Source organism: Lutjanus erythropterus, chromosome 5, assembly GCF_056507025.1.
Source record: "Lutjanus erythropterus isolate fLutEry1 chromosome 5, fLutEry1.hap2, whole genome shotgun sequence".
In the NCBI taxonomy this organism is placed as follows: Eukaryota; Metazoa; Chordata; class Actinopteri; order Lutjaniformes; family Lutjanidae; genus Lutjanus; species Lutjanus erythropterus.
Genome location: NC_139321.1, coordinates 17,894,278 through 17,913,582, shown reverse-complemented (window position 1 = coordinate 17,913,582; position 19,305 = coordinate 17,894,278). Strand labels below are relative to the sequence as shown.

At 40.0% G+C, this 19,305-nt stretch overlaps 3 protein-coding genes across 3 annotated transcripts; 2 read left to right on the top strand and 1 right to left on the bottom strand.

Annotated features, from left to right (window-relative positions):
- The first annotated feature begins 181 nt into the window (after nucleotides 1-181).
- On the top strand, nucleotides 182-1,771 carry LOC146326657 (coilin-like). The gene is made up of 2 exons (XM_084718388.1): nucleotides 182-485; nucleotides 1,271-1,771. Exons 1-2 carry the CDS (start codon nucleotides 208-210, stop codon nucleotides 1,533-1,535), a joined length of 543 nt encoding a protein of 180 aa, XP_084574514.1. The 5' UTR covers nucleotides 182-207; the 3' UTR covers nucleotides 1,536-1,771.
- Nucleotides 1,772-5,389: 3,618 nt separating this feature from the next.
- LOC146326656 (coilin-like) lies at nucleotides 5,390-7,023 on the top strand. Its single transcript, XM_084718387.1, has 2 exons — nucleotides 5,390-5,681; nucleotides 6,471-7,023. Exons 1-2 carry the CDS (start codon nucleotides 5,431-5,433, stop codon nucleotides 6,733-6,735), a joined length of 516 nt encoding a protein of 171 aa, XP_084574513.1. The 5' UTR covers nucleotides 5,390-5,430; the 3' UTR covers nucleotides 6,736-7,023.
- Nucleotides 7,024-9,482: 2,459 nt separating this feature from the next.
- Nucleotides 9,483-18,355, bottom strand: foxo4 (forkhead box O4). The gene is made up of 3 exons (XM_084718962.1): nucleotides 17,830-18,355; nucleotides 14,788-16,355; nucleotides 9,483-12,663 (listed from the first exon to the last, which is right to left on the bottom strand). The coding sequence occupies exons 1-2, from the start codon at nucleotides 18,268-18,270 to the stop codon at nucleotides 14,817-14,819; spliced, it is 1,980 nt and encodes a 659-aa protein (XP_084575088.1). The 5' UTR covers nucleotides 18,271-18,355; the 3' UTR covers nucleotides 9,483-12,663; nucleotides 14,788-14,816.
- Between the last annotated feature and the right edge of the window lie 950 nt (nucleotides 18,356-19,305).

Below are 19,305 nucleotides of genomic sequence, written 5' to 3'. Positions count from 1 at the left end.
GGCGGTAATGCACCATCACGTTGTTTGCCAACCGCCATAAAACACCAAGAAGCAGAAGAAGCAGAAGAAGCAGAAGAAGCAGCAGAAGCAGCAGCAGAAGCAGCAGAAGCAGCAGAAGCAGCAGAAGCAGCAGAAGAAGAAGAAGAAGAAGAAGAAGAAGAAGAAGAAGAAGAAGACCGGAAACACTCTTCCTGCTACCGGTAAGTTATGGCGTCGGGGTTTGGTTTGTTCGCCCCCATGGATGCTCGCAGCAACTTTGTCCGCGTGCGCCTGTACTTTGACTACCCGCCGCCGGCTGTGGCAGACTGCTGCACGTGCTGGCTGCTCGTGGACCTGAACACGTGTCGCGTGGTGGCGGATCTGGAGAGCGTTATTAAAGAAAAGTTTGGCTTCAGCTGCGGGAGCATCATCAGCCTGTTCATAGAGGACTGCTACCTGCCGCACGCGGAGAGCGTGTACGTGGTGCGGGACAACGACAGCGTCAGGTGCGTCTGCCTTTATTGCTGCTCGTGGTCAGTCATGATATGGTCCACCCTGTAAGATTCAGGGGCCACAGTGACAAGCATGGAGGTAGACTTGAGAAAATCAGTTACTGACAAACAATCACTTTTTCATGGACCTTTCTTCACCATCACAAGGAAATTGTTCGTTTCTTTTTTTTTTTTAAAGTGTATATTACACCCAGCTGTATATATCCAAGCCTGGCAGAGACAAGCACCCATGTGTCAGTAGTCATGCTATTTGCACCTGGGATGTAAATAGCTAATTATATTCAGAGACAAGCACATAGGTCTCAGTAGCTAATAATGCTATGTGCACCCAGCGTGGAATAGCTATTGTGACTGTTTACATCCAGGTGGATACAGCCTAGTATGCAAGAGACAAAATACCTTTGTGTCAGTAGTCAATAATGCTACTTGCACTCAGGGTGGAATAGTCAATGTGACTACAACAGGTGTATATAGCTTAGAATGACAGAAACAAAACAGCCCAGTGGCAGTATCCAGCAATGCTATTTGCATGTATAGATATAGGCATGGTTTATCTTGACATGCAGGTGTAAGTAGCCACATTTGCTATTTACACCTGCATAGTGGGGTTCCCATGTTTAACCTATTTATCCACCACAACCTTCTTTCTACATACACTTTGTGGCTCTAAAGTAGGGGCTGGGTGTAAATAGCCAAGTGGCTGCTCTGTGACTATTTCTACCTGTATGTAGCAGGCTCGGTGTCTCTAAAGTTGTTCCCCTTCATTCTTTATTTTCCAGGGTGAAAGTGGACTGTCTGCCTCAGGTGAATGGAAACAGCAGCCATGCAGTTACACCAAATAAAAACTGCAGAAAGAGACAGATACCCACAGAGGAGGACGGTCCAGGAGGAAACAAGAAGAAGAAGAAAGGCAGCGAGGAGATCCCTGAGTGGGATGACAAGCAGTCACAAGAAAAGCGCACAAAGAAGAAGAAAAAGAAGAACAAGAAGAAGAACAAGAAAATAAATGTAGAAGAAAATGGCCCTGCTGTCACCCCTATATAAAGATGCTCTATGAAAATAAAATACTGTCTACTGTTTTCTGTTTTACCTTCCTCTACATGGCACCATAAATCAGTGGTTCCCAGCCCTTTCCTTTTAGGACACCTTTCCTTTCATTGAGTGAACTGACGACCGCTGACTAAGTGACATATTTTATTGATATTTCATATTATATGTAATGTAAAACAGTAACTGTACAGAACAACTGATGAACTGTACAATTAACCCAAACACAGCAACTGCAGGAAATAAGTGTAAAATGAGCAACTTGGACGAATTTTGATCTGATTATTTCTTGTGAATATTGCATCATCATTGTTGAGGCCACCGCTATTATAGCTATTCATTAAGACTGATTTTTTTATATAATGTGTTTTGTTCTTCCAAATAAAGTTGCAGAGCAATTGGTCAATTTCTTTACTTATTTTTTTATCAACATCCAAGGCGATAGCAGCATAGGTGAGTCTTGATATACCTTCTGCTTTAGAGAGTAACGTTCTGCCCTTTAAGGATAGATCCCTTTGAAGCCACTGATTAAGTTTTTTTCTGGCTTTTTCTATAATCGGGAGAAAGTTTAAGTCACATCTATCTTTCTGGTTTTTTGTTATAACTATTCCCAGGTAGGACACTCTCTCCTTAATCGGAATATTGCATATGGAGGGTGATTCGCATTTCTTGACTGCCATTAATTCACATTTATTTACATTCAAATGGAGACCTGAAGCCTTAGAGAAGACCCGAATTATATCAAGAGCAAGAGGAATTTGAGAGGCGTCCTTTAAGAAAAGAGTAGTATCGTCCGCTAGCTGGCTGATAATGATTTGTCGGTCTATAACGGACATACCTTTCAAGCCACTAGCTTTGATATGATTAGCTAATAATTGAGTGGAAAGCAAGAATAAATAAGGACTAATAGGGCAGCCTTGACGTATGCCACGTTTTAGTTCAAATCTGGGGGATGTTCCATTTTTCAATTTAATTGAGCTATTTCCATTTGTGTATAATGTTTTAATTGTTCTGCAGAAAAAGCTGCCAAAACCAAATTTGTTAAGTGTTTTAAAGATAAATTCGTGTTCAACTGCGTCAAAGGCTTTGTAGAAGTCCAGGAAGAGAATGAAACTTTCATCATTAATCAGGTCTGGGTAATCTAAAATATCAAGTACAAGGCGAATATTATTGGAAATACGCCTATTCCTCATAAACCCAGTCTGCGTCTCATCTATAATATTATCCAGAACATTTTTGATGCGCTTAGCAAAAGTAATAGCCAAAATTTTATAGTCATTATTTAGAAGACTTATTGGGCGCCAATTATCAATAAGTAACAAGTCTTTCTTGGGTTTGGGAATAAGGGTTATTAAGCCCTGTGTTAGAGTTGGAGGGAGAACTCCTTCGTCAATACTTTCATAAAATACTTCTAATAAAAAGGGAGCCAGTTCTTCTGAGAACGATTTGTAAAATTCGGACGTGAGGCCGTCCACTCCAGGAGATTTATTGCTTTTTAGACTATTAATTGAATCTACAATTTCTTTAAGTGAGATTGGACGATCACAGAATTCTTGGTCGGCAGAATTGATCGAGTTAGTTTCAGTTAAAGTATTCAAAAATGAGACAGTGCTATCATCACAATATTGAGAACTATATAGATTTTTATAAAAGCTGGAACAAAAGTTTGCTATCTGGATTGCATCATCACATATTGTGTTCTCTATTTTAAGTTGATGAATGGTATTATTCTCGGATTGAGATTTTTCTAGTCTAAAGAAATACACAGAATTCTGTTCACCTTTTTCCATCCATTGCCTCCTTGACCTCACAAAAGCCCCTTCAGCTTTACACTGACACAGTTTGTCTAGTTTATTTTGATATTCCAACAGTGTTTCTTTTTCTTCAGAGGACATCTTATCAGGACTCAAAGAGGACAAGGCAGTTATTGAGGAAATTATTTTTTTGTTCCTCACATCGTTTATTTTTAGCCAGGTCACTACAATATTTCCTAAAAAATTTTCCAACTTCAAATTTAAGAAGTTCCCATTTACTGCCATATTCTCCTTCAGCCTGGGCCTCGGGGAGAAGAATGCTAACATTTGTACAATCTTTAAGAGTGTTTGAGATTAACCAAAAGTTTATTCTATATTGTTTAGACCTTGATCTGTTGGACCAAGTAAAGATTCTGTCATATGGATATTTGTCTCTCCAGACATCTATTAAATCAAACCTTTGCATTAGCAGATTTAAATTTGTATTGGCTCTTGTCGGGGGTCTTGATGGCCATCTGTCAATTGTGTTGTCCAATGTAATATTAAAGTCTCCTCCTATAAGTAGACAAGCATTTGGAAATCTGGCCAGCCAGTAGAGAATTCTTTATTCCACATCATTAATCAGAGTATTGTTATCTGAGATTGTGTTATATCCGTAAATATTAATAATTATTAGATTGGTGCTACAAGTGTCAACAACCTGACAGATATAATGTCCATTCTTATCACAGTCTGTATGTAATATAGTCCCTGTAAAATTATTTTTTAGAGTACAAACCCCAGCATAAAAAACCTCATTTCCCAACTGAAAGAAACATAAATCGGTTTTGCATTGTTTCACAAATAAAAATAAAGCTTTTCGCTTCAAATTATCCCTTAAACCCCTGGCAATGAGAGAAACTAAAGATAACGACAAACTTGTATCAAGAGATGAACTTGAAAATGACAACCACGCAGATTTTCCTTTAAAACTATTTGGTGGAGTGGTACGAGAACAGCATCTTATGAAGGTATAGAAAAAACTGCAAAAGCAGCTTAGGCACAGCCGTCAGACTCTTATAACATATAGAACTATTGTAAAGGGCAACATCGTGCAGGTAATTTAAGCTAAGTCAGTCATGCGCCTTAATTTAAACTGGGAGAGGAATTTCTTTTTTATCAATGAAAGCACGACCACCTTTGCTCACGAGTGGCCACAGCTTCATCCTAGACTCTCTGTCGGCTTTGCAGAGATCCTCTGCAAAACGCAGGCCGTTGTCTTGAAGGTAGGATGAGTTCTTAGCTGCAGCCCAGACAGCAGCTCTGTGTATACGGGAGGAAAATTTGCAGGATGATGCCTCTGGAGCCGTTTGGTTTCTTCACTCCAGCGCGGTGCACCGTGTCTATCACATCCGGGAGACGCTCGGCATCCGACGGCAACAGCACCTGACAGATGCGGATCACTTCCGTACATCTTGGTCTCCCACCTGCTCGGTTACACCGTGAAGTTTAAGGTCCCACCTCCTCGAGTATCTTTCCATCTCGGTGATGCGTGTTTCCAGCATGGATACTTTCCCCTTCACTTCACTCATTTGCTTGCACACGGTCTCCATTTCTTCCCCTCAAAACCTGTGATTTGAGCAGAATTATTCTGGACCAAAGTTTTCAGCTCATCTGATCTGGCGTCGATTAACTTTGACAGAGCGGCAACAATGTCAGTGTTAGCCGTTTCAGGCTTACCTCTCTTGGCCGGAGGTTTTTCTGGGGGTGACGGGCAGAGAAGGGAAATCCTCCTCACTCATCATAGAGAATCTCAGAGTGTCTTCACGGGCAGAATAATCATGGCAGTTATCAATGAGTTAATTGGACACACCGGCGGCGGTAACGTCTTCCAACTTTTCCACCTCGTTTTTTCTTTTCCCGCTGGAGTTCGACACAACTTGTTGAAGTTATCTTTAAAGTTCAAAATAACGGCTAATTAACAAAGACGAATCGATACTGTGTCCAAAAAAGTATGTTGTAGGCTGTACAAAAGCCGCCTTCACATGCTAATATCCAGTTTGATAGCTGCACTCGAGGTCGGGAGCGTTCGTAGCGCCATCTTGGTCCGTCCCCGCTACCGGTGAGTTTTGGCGTCGGGGTTTGGTTTGGTCGCCCTCATGGATGCTCGCAGCAAAGACTTTATCCGCGTGCGCCTGTACTTTGAGTACCCGCCGCCGGCTGTGGCAGACTGCTGCATGTGCTGGCTGTTCGTCGACCTGAACACGTGTCGCGTGGTGGCGGATCTGGAGAGCGTCATTGAAGAAAAGTTTGACTTAAGCCGCGGGAGCATCATCAGCCTGTTCATAGAGGACTGCTACCTGCCGCACACAGAGAGCGTGTACGTGGTGCGGGACAACGACAGCGTCAGGTGCGTCTGCCTTTATTGCTGCTCGTGGTGCGTCATGATATGGTCCACCCTGTAAGATTCAGGGGCCACAGTGACAAGCATGGAGGTAGACTTGAGAAAATCAGTTACTGACAAACAAACAATCACTTTTTCATGGACCTTTCTTCACCATCACAAGGAAATTGTTCGTTTCTTTTTTTTTTTTAAAGTGTATATTACACCCAGCTGTATATATCCAAGCCTGGCAGAGACAAGCACCCATGTGTCAGTAGTCATGCTATTTGCACCTGGGATGTAAATAGCTAATTATATTCAGAGACAAGCACATAGGTCTCAGTAGCTAATAATGCTATGTGCACCCAGCGTGGAATAGCTATTGTGACTATTTACATCCAGGTGGATACAGCCTAGTATGCAAGAGACAAAATACCTTTGTGTCAGTAGTCAATAATGCTATTTGCACTCAGGGTGGAATAGTCAATGTGACTACAACAGGTGTATATAGCTTAGAATGACAGAAACAAAACAGCCCAGTGGCAGTATCCAGCAATGCTATTTGCATGTATAGATATAGGCATGGTTTATCTTGACATGCAGGTGTAAGTAGCCACATTTGCTATTTACACCTGCATAGTGGGGTTCCCATGTTTAACCTATTTATCCACCACAACCTTCTTTCTACATACACTTTGTGGCTCTAAAGTAGGGGCTGGGTGCAAATAGCCAAGTGGCTGCTCTGTGACTATTTCTACCTGTATGTAGCAGGCTCGGTGTCTCTAAAGTTGTTCCCCTTCATTCTTTATTTTCCAGGGTGAAAGTGGACTGTCTGCCTCAGGTGAATGGAAACAGCAGCCATGCAGTTACACCAAATAAAAACTGCAGAAAGAGACAGATACCCACAGAGGAGGACGGTCCAGGAGGAAACAAGAAGAAGAAGAAAGGCAGCGAGGAGATCCCTGAGTGGGATGACAAGCAGTCACAAGAAAAGCACACAAAGAAGAAGAAAAAGAAGAACAAGAAGAATAACAAGAAAATAAATGTAGAAGAAAATGGCCCTGCTGTCACCCCTATATAAAGATGCTCTATGAAAATAAAATACTGTCTACTGTTTTCTGTTTTACCTTCCTCTACATGGCACCATAAATCAGTGGTTCCCAGCCCTTTCCTTTTAGGACACCTTTCCTTTCATTGAGTGAACTGACGACCGCTGACTAAGTGACATATTTTATTGATATTTCATATTATATGTAATGTAAAACAGTAACTGTACAGAACAACTGATGAACTGTACAATTAACCCAAACACAGCAACTGCAGGAAATAAGTGTAAAATGAGCAAGAGATTTTTTTTATTTTTATTTTTATTTTTTTTTCTGATTTTTCTGGGAACTTTATATACAATTCTCTGTATTTTTTTTATTTTTTAACAATCATACATCTTCTTCTCCCTGACACTTGGCCATTCTTCTATTAGCTTTTTACTGTGAAATTTTCTAATGCAGGACGAGGCTGTTGTGCAGAGCATGAAGGCTCTGTGCATACAGCCTGTGTTCAGGTCTTCATTGTGACCTTATCCTGTGAGATTTTTTTTAAATAGTAAGTTTATATCTTAAATCATAATCTACAATTAAAAAAAACATCTTATTTAGTGTCTTTCATAGATATTAAAGAAATGCTGCTGCTGCTGTATATTTAAAAGATATATATTAAAATAAAGAACAACTTGAAACCCCTCTGTGAAGCTTTGGTGACCCCTAGTGAAAGTCCAGACGCTCAAGCCCTAAAGAACCATATCAGTGTTTCTGCATGTTTATGTCATAACCAAATATTTTTCTTAGCAATTTCTGTTTTAAGCCTTACTTTGTACCTACTAGGCAGACATTTTCAATTATTTGACTACAAAGAAATACACTTGTGGCTTTTGACTGAACTATCTAATAGTTCACAGAGCTTTTCACTTTTACTGTTGATTCTGATGATAATTTGGGATAAATTTAAGAATTTAGCATAGGTTCACATGTTTTTCAAGTCTGTCTTTGAACAGTACACCCATACTCTTATGCAGAGCCGGCCCAAGGCATAAGCGAACTAAGCACCTGCTTAGGGCCCCGCAGCCAATAGGGGGCCCCCAAAAACAATAAAAAAAAAAAAAAGAAAAAAAAGACCTACTTGAGATCTTCCATGGCACAAGAAAGACTGAGTGGACTGGCAGTCATTAGTATTAACAACAAAGTTGGCCATCAGATTTCTTATAGTGATGTCATAAATGACTTTGCCTCCAGAAAAGCCAGGAAGCACAGGTTTTAAGGAGTGGGTGAAATATTGAGGAAGAACACCAAAGTAGAGTAAAACCAAAGCTTTTGCACATAGTTATTAAACCATTTTTGTTACCTGGTTTCAGGTAACTCTGTTCATTTACATTATTATTTAAGTATCTGCTTGACATTTTAATTCTGTCTGTTTTTGTATTGAATTGAATTTGTTATTATTTTTATACATTTAAGTGATTTTATTTGTTGTTGCACTTTATTATTGTTGTTGCACTACAAATTTTTGGACATTGTTGTGCCAGATGACACTTTTACAGCAAACACAGTTTGTTTTAGGTCGCTCTTGTAGCTTAATGTGCTACATTTTAAGATTAAAAACCATATGTGGCATCCTGAACATCATTCATCAGTCATTCATTTGTCTTATTTGTATGGTTGCATTGGTATTATTTATGTTATTACCTAGGCCACCCCCGTAAATGGGTAAAGACATGTCAGGCGCAATAAGTTAATACTGTAGTAGGTGTGTGAATGATCAACAATCAATATTACTGGCAGAAATAGAGGGCCCCAAAATCAAATTTTGCTTAGGGCCCCATGGAGGCTTGGGCCGGCTCTGCTCTTATGTACCCTTAAATTCATAGTTGTTGCTGCTGTCCACACTGGTGAAGACAACCCTTCTTCCCTTTTAATGTAATTGTCTAATCAGGGTAATCTCCAAAGTTACTGTAATTTTAATGTGAAACTTCCTCTTTTTATTTCCCTGGAGCAGCTTTTTCTTGCTGAGCTGCAATAAAAATGAGAGAATAATACTATAAAAAACACACTAGCTGTGGAGGCCCCATTTAGTTTAACTGTGTCAAACCGCTCAAGTCTCCCTGTAGGTTGGGTAGAAATTTGAAATACATGCCCAAAACAAAGCCTGTGGATTTTGTGACCAAAAGGTCTGTTACTGTAACGCCCCTACATCATGATTATTGTTATGAACTTGTCTCTTAATTTTCTGTTTACTTAAGGTTGATAACTTTACCTCTGTGCAGGGACGACAGATGATAGCTAGCCTTTTGGCTAATCCTGGCAGGTATACAGTCATGTTTATTATTATGCATTGCCCTTGAGAAATAAGTAAACTAATCTATACAATTCACACATGGGAGTAGTATTTCAAGACAGTGTTGGAAAACTGAGAACTATCTTTAAAATTACACACTGAAAACACTAAAATTTTATAAAACGCATACAAATACATAAGAGTAGCAAAAAATGATATATAATCACAATATATAAATATAAATATAATTGATTGAATTTTTACACTTTGACTTAACAAAAACACCCACAATATTTTATTGTTCTATCTTATTAATTATCTTATTATTTATTATTCTTAGTACATTAACAGTGTATCTGCCACTACCTGTAATTTGAGGATTTGTGGTTGTATGACTGGATAACAATGCCACCTAGTGGCATTTCTGTGGAACGGAGTCTGACTCCAAAGAAACTTGTGTGAAGCAAAGTCAGTAACTGTGCACCAACAAATCAGACAAAGTGGGTTAAACAGTTTATTGGATTTATTTCTGCTGTTCAGAACTGTCTGTCATCTCTGGCTGACTTTACAAAGTGTAAAGAAAGAAAAAAAGACTGAAGGGGGGGAGAAGAAAGAAAGAAAAACTATAAACATTAATCAAAAAAATCTGAAACATAATTGGCGTATGCACAACTTAGTATCACCTGCCCACCCCACCCTCTCCTATAGGAATATCAAAGTAAAAAAAAACCCACCCTAGCCGAATACTAAAATGCTGTATGAAATGGGGCAATTTTAAATTTTAAAAATAGACATATAGGGACTAACTACTAGTTAAAGAAAGAAAAAATATGATAGTTATAATTACATGGAGGGGGAGATACAAGGGAAGTAATAACACCACACCTGCCCGTTCTTTTTTTAAAGGAGGCAACAGTAAACTAGAGACATCAGCGCCAGCTGCAGCAAACCAACTGCCGTCCTATCAACTGTTTCATTTCCAACGTTAGTTCAGGGGGGTTGTTGCATATACAACTTTCTAAAATAATTACATGTTATCATTTAAAATAATAAGAGAATCATGCAAGCCGGTCTTCTGTTTCCAGATCTATTTAAGTGACCAGTTTTAAGGGGGTTATCATATATATAAAAACATAAAAACAAAGACGGGGAAGGATTGTGGATTGTTAACACCAAATCAGATCCTTGTGCTGTACACAGAGAATTCAAAAGGCCCTGATATGCACCCACTGTATCATGGCGTACTCCAGGATATGTCACAAATGACATCTAGCACCATTCAAAAAGAGGAAAAAAAACAAAAAAACAAAAAAACAAAAACAAGAGTGCTTTATACAAATCAGAGGCTAACATGTTGACATAGCTACAGTGAAATGATGAATATTAAGAGTTTAAACTGCAGGGATGTACTTCTGATCACAAGAAAGTTAAATACAAACACAAAACACAAAATTTTAAGATGGGGGAAGATGACAAAATAAAGTCTGTCTTGCTACAGAGTAACGTCATGCTATAGTGTTTTAAATATTGGCAGTCAAAATAAAAAACCCAGGGATAGGCTAGTACTGATATACATGGCTGGAGAGCTAAAATACATTTCTCTAAATGGGAAAAAAAAAGGGAAGTCAAATTTGAGATCAACTCGACAGAAATGTCTGCAGGAAAACAAAACAAAAACGTGCTGTTTCCAGTCTGTAGTAACAGAGAAAATATAGAGAATAAATATTCTTTTGCTGTTGTCACGTGATCTGATTACGTCTGTTTTCCTGTTGTCTTTCTTCCGAGTGACCCTGAGAGGTAACGGTTGTATTAGTCTCGTTTTGAGATGAGAATGAAGGTTTCATTTCTCTGTGCCATTTTATTTTTAAAACTTGGATTAACGTTTAATACAGAAAACAATGAGGCAGATCATTGGGAATTTTTTTCGTTAAAACGGTCAAGTATTGATGCACTTTAGCCTCACTTGTCTTTCAAAGGATTTTACGTTACAGGCGTCTTTTTTTTTTTTTTGCAAAGCTTATGTACACCGAGATACTGTGTCAGGCCCAAGCGCTGCTCCCTAAATGCCATGCAAATGCAAATATTAGTGTTCCTTTGGTTATGTAAAAAAAATCTACATGCATCTCATCCTTTACAAAAATAAAAGTATAGAAAATTACCGTTAGAAATTATCTGAAAATGCTTCTTCCAATGTAAAAAACACTTGTCATTAGTAATATATTCATATGTATTAATATCTCATTTATTACCTCCATCTAAAATTGTATATTAAAACTATAATCAAATATATTCTTTTTTCGTACTTCTCACATAGTGAATTAATTTCTTGAACTGAATAATTGAAGTACTGAATGATTAAAGTGTGAGAGGATATTCTGACACCCTCAAACCCCCCCAGAACAAAATATATCAGGAAAGTGTTGAGTAGCAAAACCCTTCAAGAAGTGATTTTTCAAATTTCCTTCAAGATTTCATCTAGCTTTTTCCTGATAAATCTGCATAGCGTGTCATCATGTACATGTGCAACGTGTACATGAAATGTTTTTTTTTTTTTTTTCTTTCCTTTACAGGATTTAAAAATTCTCTTTTAATGAAATGGTATAACCTAATATGGATGTGTTCTCCTAGTTTGGGGTCCCTGTGTCACAGGAAACCTAAGTGCTTTGAAAATGCACAGGCTCGATGAAAAGAATAATCAGGTAGACCATCTGACAGTGGAGGCATACTGCTGTCTGACACAATATAATACTTGGCCAACCAATCACGAGTTGGCAAATAAATTTACCCTTGAATGCCCTGTGTAGAAATTCACAAATCACATTTCTTCATTTTGTTAGTTTAACTGCACATCAGGGATTTAAAAAAAAAAAAAACACACACACACACCCTCTAACTGACATCTACCTCAATAACACCAAAAATGCCAAAACTGCAAATACATACCCTATTAACTGTTCAATTACCAAATTTCATTAACTTTTTTTCTCTAAAGTGAGAAATCTGATCGTACATGTTATCATAGTCCAAGTACACAATCGGGTGAAATGTGTAGCCAATGTTGAATCACAATTTTTTTTTATACCTCCAGTCGTCCAGTCTTTATCCTCCACCTGTTCAAACACAGTCACAGTTTTCTCCTGCAATGATGAAGCCTCTCCTTGGTGCACCTCATTCAGATGATCAAACAGCAGTTTGGTCTGTTAATTCATGCTCGGCAAGTGTCAATGGAAAACTGGCCATTTCTCCAAAAGCGCACAGTCCATTGAGTCTTCAATACCAAAGCCATCGAGTACCGTATCCACCCTAAAGCTATTGTGGGGTAACACAACTGAAATATAACCTCCCAGCAGGGGGAGAGGCGATGATTTGTCTTTTCACTCTAAAAACATTAAGTCACACGTCTTTAAAAATCATCAGTTCGGATTAAAAGAAAAAACGGCTAGCAGCCAAATCGTTGCAAGTGTTATTATTTTAAAAAAGGGAAAAAAAATTGTGCATAGTAGCCTGAATCTCCTCCCTGTCCTCTGCATGTCTTGGCACATGACATGGGTGAGGTCTGGTTTTGTCTTTTAAAGTCCGAGAGAAGCATCGTATCTGAAAATAGTGTCTCCAGCCAGCAGGGAGGAGGAATGCACCGATCGTTTTGTCTTTTTGTGAGGTTATCTTGATTGGAGATCAATTCCTGCAAGACAAGAGGATAGAAAAGGTCATTTGTGTTATTGCTGATTGGCTCATAAATACAGATTTCTAAGTGATGTACCTAAAATAATCTATCAAGTCACTGAGATGAGTTTATTAAGCTCTGTCAATTAAAGCTACTACAAGGAGCTTTCATGATAGTGTTGTTTTTTGGGGGGGCTTGTGGACAAAAGCAGTAGTATGTCCACTGTAGTAACAAAATATGCCAAAAATAAAACTATCCAAATAAAAATCTCCTCCTGCTTCTTTTTAACTGATGTTAAGCTAATGTAAAAAAATGTAAATGCAGGCTCATTTCACCTGATTTCAAGGAGAATTCGAATTGGAGGCAGAGATTAAGAATAACTGTATAGAAATGTTCTTTTTGCTGATGGTCCTGTTTGCTTATGTTGGTCAAATAGAGGTTTCAGTATTAAATTGAGACCGTTTCATCACCAGTTAAATTTCATTGTAGTAGCTTTAAATCCCTGTGTATTTCATTATCAAGATAACAATGCTCGTGTCCTCATGATAACAGGTTAATCTATTTCATTATCTAAGGGAAAAAAGGCCAATGTTTTCAATGAAATCACAAAATAATTAACCACAAGAAACAAACTTTTGCCTGATGTGCACTCGAGAGTCTAACTGTCTCCTTAAATGACGAAAACTGATCTTAATCAGAAAGACACGATACAATTTCTGCCTGTGACCTTAGTTGAAGTTAACACTCTGATGCACTGATCGATAATGGGTACATTACTCCTTAATCTGAGATTTTTCATCTTAAATCAGTTACTTTAGTTGTCAAGATGCCATCTTCGCATGCTGGTGTGGCACTCCTGATGTCTGATAAACATTATAAGTAATAAGAGGAAACATTTTTTTTTCTTGATAATGCATTGATGATCTCGTTTTCTTGAAATGACGAAATAATTAACTTGTGATCTTGAGATAGTGGCATAAAAAATACATATGTAAATGTAAATATATATGTTCTAGACTTCCATAGAACTGAAACAATTAGTCAATTAATCACTTAGGCAGTCAGCAGAAAATAAATCAGCAAACACTTTGATAATTACTTCAACTAACAATTATTTTCAGAATGAACTGTTGGACCGACTGATTGTTCTATGTGAAAAAAAAGTCAGAAAACAGTGAAAAAATGTTCATCATAACTTCCCAGAGCCCAGCGTGACATCTTCAATGATTTTATTTAGTCAGACAAATAGTCTATATATTTAATAGAATAAAATTATAATTCTATAAAAAAGAAAAAAGTCAAAATCCTCACTCAAATTTGTAAATGTTTTGCTTTTTTCAACCTTCACAAATGACTAAAAACAATTTATATATTGGCAAAATTCTTGAAAATTAATTTGATGTTGGTCTACGAATACATTAATCGACTTTCAGCTGCAGTAGGCATTATGATTTCAATGTAATTTGTGTTGAATTAGTTAATTCTGACCATTGCATCTCAGTAACAATATTTAATTGAAAGGTTCCTCTGAAAAAATGCGTCTGTGAGTGTCTGCCCTTTTGTATCTAGTCTTTGTTAAAAATAGACCTAGTCTGAATCAAACAACTAATCAGGGTTTGCTAGCATGTAACTAGCCAATCAGAGCAAATTTATACAAGCAAGGGTCAGACATAAATAGCTTAGTAGAAGAGACGCTAATTTGCGATTTAGAATGTTGACAACCATGGCGCTCCTCGTCAAGCCCAGTAAAATGCTTCTGCATGTTTGCTCCAGCATTTGGTGGGAGGGACTTAGTGGAGATGATAACAGGCAGCGAAGAGAGAGAGGCAGAAGGTTTTGCCTTGTGTTCAAATTGCCTACTGCAGTTTTCATCACTTAATCATTTTTTTTTATTATTGAGCAAAACTCCTAAACATTTTCTGGTTGCAGCATATTTCATTGTTCATTGTATATATCCGGGTCAAGGTGTCACCTTGGGCTCTGGAATACTGCATGCAATGCAATTTTCATAATTTTGTAACACTTTGTAGACTAAACAATTTATAAAAAAAAATTAAACATAAATGACTGAAACTGTTATTTGCACCCTGTGGTTCTGAGTGTGGTTGTGTGATGAAAGAACCTTTAGTGCTTTGTTCATACCTGGCTAACTCTGTGCAGCCAGCTGGGACTTAGCTGGGCACCCAGCTGTGGGCAGAGCCCTGTGTGGTGGCCGGTCCGGCGTAGCCTTGGCCTCCAGGCAGTATGGGGTCAAAGTTGAAGTCAATGCCATCTCCGTCCATGAGGTCACTGTTGATGATGTAGTCCACGTCACAATCCAGGTTCTCAGTGAACATGTCTATGTCCAAGTCATTGGGCAGTCGGTCCTGACTGGTGGGGAAGCAGGACGTGGCTCCGAACTGACTCATCCCTGGCACACCCACACAGGGATTGGCTGGGGTGACGGGTCCTGTCTGATGAGAGCCCACCGCTGGCACCGAGGCATGCTGGGCTTTGAGAGCAGGGAGCTGCGACGGGTCCTGAGACATACCTGAGAGGATCATCCCCAGCCCCATCTGAGAGTGATGCTGGTGCTGTTGTTGTTGTGGCTGTTGTTGCTGCTGGTGCGGTTGCTGCTGCTGCTGCTGCTGATGGTGGTGGTGCAGGTGGTGCTGCTGTGGCTGCATCTGAGCCTGCAGCGCCATAGGAGCCACTGTGTTGGGTTCCAGTCCTTTACTCAGCAGCAGCTGGTTGGGTTTGGACCTCACGCCCGGCATGGATGAGCCCAGGCCCATCAGGCCCACCCCTCCAGGACTGGGCATGAGGGGGTCCACCTGGGTCATCAGGACATCACTGGGCGGAGGAGAGTCGGAGGTGAGCAGCGCCTCCAGGCTGGAAGGCACATGGGTGCTGTAGTGGCCACTCCCACGAGTGGCAGAGCTGGTCATGGGGTTGAAGAGAGAGTTGCTAAAAGTCGGCTCTTTGCTGCTGGGGCCACCCTGAGAGATGGAGGCCGGGGTCCCAGTGTGGGTGGGGGCCTGCGGGAGGCTGGAAGGCTGCAGCTGATGGAAGGAGGAGAAGCCGGAACCACGGGGCAGCAGGGTGGAGGCAGAGGGTAGTGGAGTGGGAGGTGCCGGTGGGGCTGTGCTGGGACTGGCCCCTCCCTGCTGCCCGGTCATCAGTGTGAGGCCATCAATCAGGTCCAGCTCCTCCATCAGGGTCTCGGTGAGGGTGGGTGTCAAGCTGCTGGCAGTGTATCTCCCCAGCAGCGAGTCCTCAGGCAGGTTGTCGTCATCCTCCTGTCCAGGAGCGATGGGGGACAGACGTCCACTCAGTGTGCTGGCGTTAGAGCTTGTGCGTGGGCGGAAGGTGGTCCACATGTCAGTGTCGTCCAGGCTGCCGCGGGACGAGGGGCTGCTGCTATTCACGCCCCATTTGGGAAACTGCTGAGACGAGTTAGGACTGTCTGCGCCACCCGACCCCGTGCTGCCATCACCTGCCCCTCCAGCGCCACCCAGACCTGCCGCTCCCGCCTGCTTCTTGGTCTGCTTGGCCCTCATGCGGCTCTTCAGCAGTTTGCTGCTGTTGTCCATGGAGGCAGCCCGGCGACGAGGAGCCTTCCCCGTTTTCCCTCCCTCTGGATTGAGCATCCACCAGGAGCTCTTGCCTGTCGATTCATTGTGAACCCTCAAAAACTTGTTGTGGAGTGATAAATTGTGGCGAATTGAATTCTGTAAACAGAGAGAAATAATGACAGAAGGAAATTATGAAAAATGTATGTTGTGAGTTGGCTTTATGTCATTAAACACTGTTTCATTTGTCAATTAATTATTACTCATGAAAACTGTATACATCAGCACTGCCAAAGTTTAAATGATAATACTGAAACTAAAGTAGGGTATACCTGAAAACAAATTAAAGGATACTTTTGTTTTTTGAAAAAAATGAGAGAGAATTTTGTCATCTTAACCAGTGGTTTCCAAATGGTGTGCTGAGGCACGTGGTGTGCCATGGATATTTTGTGATAACAATACATTATTATTGCAATATACAACTATACAAAAAATTATGAATACATTTTTTGATTTACTACATCAGCACTCTGTATGCACTCACAGAGACAAATTCTATTCCCAAAAAAATCCTTTCAAACCACAACACAATTATCTAGTTATTATTAATATGTTGCCCAGCCCTAATCCCAGGTAAGAAATTCTTTTTGCAGCAAGGCAGAAAAAAATGATACATATAAACATAAACACAAACAAAAATCAAGATACAACAATTGAAGTGCTGGTGCAGTACACAGCGAATGTCTGCTGAAAATTAACAGTAAGATCTCTCATTATCATGCAGGTAAATACAAAGAAAACCCAAAAACATTTAAGGAGGATTTAATTTTTCCTACTTGGAGTAAACATTTTGAACCAGGTGTACTTGAGGACATAGTGGGGGGTAAACTCAGTTTGTCCACCTCTTTGATGTGGCTGAGAGTTTACTAATCTATCTTCACATCAACTGTATCAGTCATTGAGGGGACACAAGGTGAGTTTACCCTCCTCTGTATTTACCACTTACTCCCCTGGATATACAGGGGTGTTCTGACAATATTTAGGTTTGTGCAATAATTCGACTGTTTAATACTCAGTGTAATAATTATTCAATAGTGCAATGCAATGGTTACACTGCAATCACTACTGCGTTTATTCAATTATACTTTGTATTTAAACCAGCCAATACTCTTATTCATAATACTTTTGCATCTAAGACGCTTATCCCCATCTTCAGCATTGTTATTGTTTTACACTGTTTTACACTGTATACACCACTGTTGTATACATTGTTGTTATATATATATATATATATGTTTTTGTTTTTGTTTTTTTTTGTTTTTTTTTTACACATCTGTTATTCTCATATTTTCTATAAGCTTATATATAATTATATTCTTGAATGGGAGCAACTGTAAAGCAAACAACTCACCCCCAGGGATCAATAGAGTATTTCTAATTCTGATTCACTGAAAATGGGATTGGTTGCTCTGATTGCTTTGACATTCTTCCATATTGGCCAACGAACGGGATGGTCGTTTGCCAAACAGTGCTTCATTGATGTCGCATGAATTACAAAGCTGTAAATTTATGACTTAAGGCACTTAAACCATTAAAGTCCACCTTGTAAAATGAACACCCCACACATACTCACCTTCCAGCCCGCTGAGCTGTTGCTGTCCCCTTTGTCTCTAAAGTAAGGCACTGTCTTCACCATCCACTCATAGATCTGGGCCAGAGTCAGCCTCTTTTCAGGTGAGTTCTCGATGGCCTGGCTGATCAAATCTGCGTAGCTCTGGTTCCCCCATGCGTTGCGTCGGGATGATCCTTTGCGGGGCGTCGCTCCGGCTCCGCCCACACCGGCCACGACCCCACCCTCTGCAGCCGCCGCAGCCTTCTCGGGCTCGGTCGTGATTTGCTGCGGCTCGGGCTTGTCCTCGTCGGCGGGCGGGGTCCCGGCGGCGGACTCGTTGCCGTCCGCGGCCTCCGGTTTGACAGCCGAGATGTCGGGTCTGGGCAGGGGCCATGTGCAGGAGCGGGGTCTGCTCTGAGGCTCGAAATCTGGGTCAATCGGGGGCACCGACGACTCCTCCATGGCGGTCCTCTCAACTTCCACTCAACAAAACAGTTGGGACCACTTAAAACATCTACCTTTAAAATTTAAAGTTAACTTAATAAAAAAAAAACAAAAAAAAAAAAAAAAAACAATATGGTTGAGCCGGAGCGGGGGTGTAAACAGAGGGGCCTAGAAAAGAGACGTAATAATCTGGACACACCAATAGCCTCGGTTAATCCTCAGATTGGAGATTAGGGAACCCAAATAATCTCCTTAATAGTAACTATCATAAACCTTCCGATTTATATAGAATGAAGGAGGGCTGGGATGATGAGAGTCTCTTTGTTTGAATGAAATAAAAACAAAAGTGGCACCAAAACATCTGGATCTACTGAAGCTTGTCCTTACCTGAACGACAAAATCTTAATGGGATACAAAAAAATGCCATTCATATTAGTAAACACTTTTATATAACACAATTTATATAATTCAATGATGTAAAGATTTACTTTTAACTGCTTCTCAAGGCAATATTTTAAGAATAAATCTAAATTAAAGATTATTAGGTACCAAATTTGTCAAATTATACATAATTAATTATGTAAAACTTGTGAACTTTTTTTTTGTTACTGTAAAGCTATGAAGACTACAAATAAGGATTAGCTGGCTACTGTTACAAAGGAGCTTCTCAGGCAGGAGAGCCCCTGTCCGTCTCCACTTGTAAACAACGTGATGTCTGAACCACAAAACCTCGACCAAAACTCAAAAAAAATCCCCAAATGAGCTCCAAAAAAATCACGAATCAGTCCGGTTAAATCAAAGTAACGTGTAAAAACGTCCAATGGCTGACTGATGGTATCCCAGCAACGGTTTAGTTCGCCAACTGCCAAAAAGTATAAAAAACAGTAGTGAGACGTTGGCCACCGCCGTCTGTTTGGCCTGAATTTAGAACTAAATAACTAAATAAACTGCAAACTGGGAGAAAAGAAAAGGATAATGGATCACAGAAACTGTTAAATAGTGTTTAAAAGTGGGAAAAATAGATCATGTCTGTGAGAGAGGTCCGTGCCTCAG